Genomic DNA, 6,000 nt, shown 5'->3' with positions numbered 1-6,000 from the left:
GAGCTGTTTGACCGATTCGAAGAAATCCCTTTATAGATTCTTGAAAATTGAGATTTGCACAGTCATAAATTCACCTAAAGGGAAACTTTGTTTACAGGCCCCAGGATATACGAAAAATGACGAGACAGCTGTGAAAAGCGCTTGAAGTTCCCCCTCCTCTCTCTCTGCGCCCCTCCCCTCTTCCCCCTGGTTCCTTTTCCTTACGTTTTGCATTTTCGTCAAGTGAGAGTTACATCACCATTGTTTGCGCCGATGTACGAACAAGATCTGCACTTCCAAGGACTGGCTTTTTTTCCTCCTAGCAAATGCTGAACCTGTCATCTGTCGTATGCTTGGCGTGACTCTCACAATATATATGCGCCTATTTGTCCCGAACTGACCCCGCATATGCATCATGAACTGTAGACTAAAAATGTGGATGCGAGCTTATAGGCGTTCGCTTCGCGCGACTGTCGAGCCCTCGAGGAAGTTTGCTGAGCATACAACGACGTGGAGCTCGAGGTGACACAACACCGACGCGTCGGCACTGCGGACTCTGACGTTTCGGGTGGCGGGGGCCATAGGCGAATACGAGGAAACGAAAATAAGTAGAAGGACATTTGGAGAAACCCTTCCTGTGGCGGACGTCCTGGGAAACCGCTGGCACGAGTGGCACATTTGGCGTTGCAGGAGCAGCCTCACTACACGAGAGCGTTCCTCTGCGTCGGCATCCATGGGTCTCATCTTCCAGGCTGCCTGCCTCATGACCGTCTGTGTCCAATGGCTGGCTTCGTCGCCACTGGAATTCACAGGGGAGTGGAATCAATCGACGACCGTGAGTCCGACTACAACAGCGCTGCCGAAGTCAACGACGAGAGACTTGAACGCTGACTTCGAAGGCGCATTCAATGCTCTTGAACCAAGACTCAGGCCCCTTCTCAAGTACATCCACAAGCACCCGATGGTCAGGACTGACTGCAAGCTGGGCCTTCTAAAGACGGCGCTCGCGCTGAGAAAAGGCGAGATGTGGGCGTTCAAACGTGAGTACATGACCGAAGTCTCTTTCGCTGTAAAACACGAGTAACGACTCGCACTCTCCTTGTTCTTATCCCCTAAAGAGAAGAAAAAAACTCATACCATATATTTAATAATCAGATATGAGGTTATAAAATATTACGCAAAGCCCACATGACTATCGGAATATTGGAGACGGGGATATTATTATCTCTTGTTTTTTTTTGTTTTTTTTTAGTAGGGTCGCGTCGAGTTCCAATGACAGAGTCCTTGTCAAAAGTTTCGAAGCCACTGCGCACGTGACCAGGTTTGTCGTGTGACCACGCACTACGGTGGCCGTACATTTTTGTTTCCTCCGATAGCTGAAATTCAGATGGAGAGTGTGCAGTCTCACATGCGCTCTGCCATGCCAGACATGCTATACCTGAGCTTTGCAATAAAGCTTGGTGCCCCAATTCTGCGAGCACGTGGTACTCGCAGATTGGTTTCCAAACTATACCTTTTGCCTCACTTTTTTTCTTTCTCTTTTTTTTGCGTGCAGTGATCCAAGTGGACAGGAAATGCTCAGACTCACTTGGATCATTATTACGAAAAGCACTGTATGTGCGTATGTACAGACGTGACGGCAGCACACACTTCGATGCTCCTAAATGCCTAGATAGGCCGCGCAGTGTTGAATGCTTCTGAAACTATGCTAGATGTTTCTTTTATGCTGAACACATTAAAGAAAACAGTCATATCTGGGCCCCTGCCGTTTCTGCTGGTAGGCTATGTGGCTAGGCGGACATTAGCAGCAAGAAAAAAATTCGACGATAATGCTAGTCTTAGGTTATCTGTCAAGGATACACGACTTCATTTCTACTCGGCTTCAATTTCGCGCCTAGAACGCGTGCCCTAAAGTGAATAATCAAGAAGTAATTGGCATAAGTACATTAATTAGCGAAATTATCGTTGAAAAAATTCTTGCTGCTATGCTAACCTAGCCCCATCGCCTATCTGCGAAAACATCCGGAGCCTAGATACGACAGTTTCTTTGTTTTCTTTAAAATAAGAATTTTCTCATAGAAGGAAACACTCGAGGCGGTGTCAGCACGATGGAAGTCACAAAGAAAATAGCACTTTACGTCAGCATGACGCTGGACGTCATTTGATGTGTCGATCGTGCGTTCGGATAAAGCTTGAAGCAATCGCATAACGCATATGCATCAGTCACAGCGCATTTGAACGTGCGATTTCCCAGGGGACATTTGTTTATTGTGTACAATATTCGAAATATTCAGGTTTGTTATAAACGGGTTGGACTTATTGAAGGTTGATTTTCAGTGATTCTGTTCTGCTATCTCTGAATGGGAGAAAATAAGTTGAATTAAGCGGAAGCTTTAGTTCGTGGCTGACTCGGATTTCTCGATTCAAGCTCATGTGAATTTAATTGAATTCTATTCTGGGGTTTTATGCGTCAAAACAATGATTTGATTATGAGGAACTCCATAGTGGGGGACTCCGGATTAATTTTGATCGCCAGGGGATCTTTAACATGCCCCCAATGCACGGGACACGGGCGTTTTTGTATTTCGCCCCCATAAAAATACGACCTCCCCGGTCGGGATTAGATCCCGTGACCTCGTGCTTAGCAGCGTAAACTCATGGGAAACGCTGAATCGTTCTGTCCATATCATGCTTATGTTCTCGACCATTCACAAACGCCATAGATAGAGTTGTGCTTGCTCATTACTTGGGAGGGAGTAATCAACCATGGGGACACCGAATGGTTAAAGAATCCACCGATGATTACGATACTCCCTAATGCGAAATTTGAGCGCAGCAGTATAGGTGGTTTCTTTTCGCGATATGTTGGCTGGCGCGGACAATCTCTCTCATGCCTGCACGGTGCAAACGAGCGAAGTGCGGCGCGACTGCCTCGCTAATCGTGAGAACGCGAGAGGCAGCGTGCAGGTCGCGCGTGGGCACGATTAAGAGCAGCCACCGCAGACAGACCTCCGCTCACGCAGCGCTTTGTTTTGACGCGCTCGCCGCATGCCTTATCGACGGCGTCATCGGTGAAGAGACATCGCGTGCTTTTTTATTCGTCTGTTGGCAGGTCGGCGCTGTGTTTACATGCTTCGTCCATCGTTCTTAACACGAGTCATGTCTTACGAAGATGACGACGTCGTTGCCACTGATCGTAATCATGTTGCTGTGCTCTCTTCTGTTGCGGCGTCGCCACATTCCAAAATCAAGGAGAATGAGGTACTGGGCGTCGCCTCCGCGTCCTTGTATTCAGGGTCCGTCTTGTCGTACAGAATCGGATATGGTGCACTGTCTCCAAAAACCTTTTCATCAGGGCGTCTAGGTTTAGTCTCATTATTGTAACAAGCAATCTCAAACGATGACAATCTAAACAAGCGCGAACGAGACCAAACCAAGCAAATCAAACAAGCGCGAGCGAGAGCTGACGCGAGCAGATGATGGTACGAAGCGAGGGGTCCGGCTGAGACCACACTCTAAGCACGGTAACATTTAAGTTAACCTATATTTGCAAGTAACTTATAACATAAAGGTTACCCGGTTACTAAAAGCAGCTAGATCTTTGTGCTTTTGTTAATTTCCATCATGGATAGAGGTTACATGTGTCGAAGTATCTATGTTGAAGGTTACTGCAACGCCAAATATTTTATACCCTTTAGATTTTAACTTATAAAAAGTTTTAACTCATGACTCAGCGGACCAATTGTATGGATTGGCAGTTTACTGATTATTGTGTCGTATTAATTGCGATTCTGATATGGTGTTTTCAGCCGGACTAACCTGTGCGATATGATTTGCGGCCGGGGGATTGAGACAGGTTGGACTAAATTAAGATTTTATTGGTACCAGTTGGGATCTTTGGCTTCGCAATGTCACAAAATGTCATGAGCGCGTGGTCAAGTGAGACAGCAGCAATTCTTTAGTATATGATCTATACTGCATACGTGCCATTATAATGTAAAAGCAAGCTATAGAAACAATGAACATACATCGGAGACTATTGCGGCGAACGATGTCGCGGTATAAATTATCACTGCGGCTAAATGTGGTGGCCAGGAAGCCCCCCGCTACTACTGCAGGTATTTTAGGCTGTGATTGTATACCTGCACAAAAAGTAAAAGCTGATGCAATATAGTAATTGAATATGCATTTCTACCCAACAATTTTTTTATTTCCTTGTGTGTCAATGCTCCCTTTATTCGCGTTTGTTTCGTCTTCTTCTGAAACGCGACACCCACTGACAGCGGGCGCACACGGAAGAGCGCACGCGGGTGCGCGCTGCAGTGCTGTAAAAGCTCTACGACCGACAGACTAAAAGCGTCGAGAAAGCCGAGTAACTATTCTATATAGGACGAGAAAGATGCTTTGTAATAACACTTACTGTACACTGCAACAGAATGCATTGCCGCCGTGTTTTTTTCTTTTTGCTTTTTTTGCTTTTTTTGCATGTTCACTGTGTAAGAGTGAGCGATTCCTAAATTGCCGCAAATGTTGGGTTCATTAGAGAACGCCAGACACGCACCACTTTTGCTCGCTCGCTAACACGCGAGAATGACGCCGCTACATTCACATGACAGCGGGTGACAGGCGCTCCAGTAAGGTCTCGTAGAGAGATGAACGCGCGCTCACGGTATGAGGCCACAATGGCGGCCGACCAAATGAGGCCAAATGAGCAGGGAGAAAAGGCAAATATATATACAAACGAAAGCAGAATCTTTAAATTATATAATATTAGCATGTTGATATATGGTTCTGTGACAATTTGACAGGACTGTAGATTGACTATTATTTTTAGTTACGGTAGACGCACGGCGTAATCAAACAGCTTCAGCTTCAGCCAAATATGAGCGCAGTCCTTTGCATGAGTCCTTCTCTGCGTTACGCAGCTCTCGAGATGCATGCCGGGAAGAGTATCGCCCGTGCGGGGTTTTTGTAACGGTTGGTGTCGCGCTTTGTTTTATCGCTTTAACCACTTTGTTACCCTCTCCGATTTGGTGGTGTGTGCTTACCAAGCGTGTTGTGTGTCTCAGTCACTCGTGACACGTGGTACAGTTACCAAAAATACTCATAAAGGGTCGCGAACCGCTGAAATGAAGCCATGACGCCGTGCAATAGGAACATGTTTGGCGTGCTGCGTGGCAGCTGCAAGGAGCCGCATTGCCGATGGACAATGGTAAAAGTTCTTCGCTTACCTGAGAGTGGTGAGCATCGGTTGTGTTGTGACTGCTGTAACAAATACCGAAGACAGCAATAAATCTGACCTAGGTAAGCAATGCTTCTTGTTCAATTATTTATTTGCCGGTCTGTGTCTGTGTCATATGGTGGTAGAATTCGCGGAAAGGAATAAGCTGTGAATAATAAACACCTTCTTCAGGAAGAGCAGCAACAGAAAGTGGACCCGGAAATGCCCTAATGGTGAAACAAGAAATGAGATTGATTTCATACATTCTGCCAATCCCAGCATAGTACAGGATGTAGAAGTGTTAGGTAGGGTAAAGTGAAGTGATCGTAAGTTAGTGAGGGCTAGGATTCACCTCAATTTGAAGAGAGAAAGAGTAAAATTGGCCAAGAAGAAACAGGCCAACCTAGATGCAGTAAGGGTAAAAGCAGACAAACTTAGGCTGGTACTTGCAAACAAATATACACCCTTAGAACAGAGAGATGAAGATGACATAGAGGTAATGAATGAAACCGTAACTAGGCTGGCTTCAGAGGCAGCAATTGAAGTGGGAGGTAAGGCACCAAGGCAACCAGTAGGCAAGTTCTCCCAAGTAAGAAAGGACCTAATAAAGAAGCGGCAAAGAATGAAATTGTCCAACTCAAGAGATAGGATAGAATTCGCGGAACAGTAAAAACTAATCAACAAGGCGAAAATAAGTGATATTCAAAATTATGACACGAGAAAGAGTGAAGAAGCCGTAAAAAATGGACGCAGCCTGAAATCAGTGAGAAGGAAACTTGGCGTAGGACAAACCAAGATGT

The 6,000-nt window shown here is 45.8% G+C and overlaps 1 protein-coding gene across 1 annotated transcript in view; it reads left to right on the top strand.

The window, feature by feature from the left end:
- The first annotated feature begins 712 nt into the window (after nucleotides 1-712).
- LOC126547030 (nose resistant to fluoxetine protein 6-like) overlaps nucleotides 713-6,000 on the top strand; it is an 80,802-nt gene continuing 75,514 nt past the window's right edge. The window contains exon 1 of the mRNA XM_055062616.2: nucleotides 713-1,019. Coding sequence (XP_054918591.1) covers nucleotides 713-1,019 — 307 coding nt within the window. The remainder of the gene's footprint in view (nucleotides 1,020-6,000) is intronic.

Source organism: Dermacentor andersoni, chromosome 1 (genome assembly GCF_023375885.2).
Source record: "Dermacentor andersoni chromosome 1, qqDerAnde1_hic_scaffold, whole genome shotgun sequence".
Taxonomy (NCBI): Eukaryota; Metazoa; Arthropoda; class Arachnida; order Ixodida; family Ixodidae; genus Dermacentor; species Dermacentor andersoni.
This window is presented reverse-complemented; position numbering and strand designations above follow the sequence as displayed.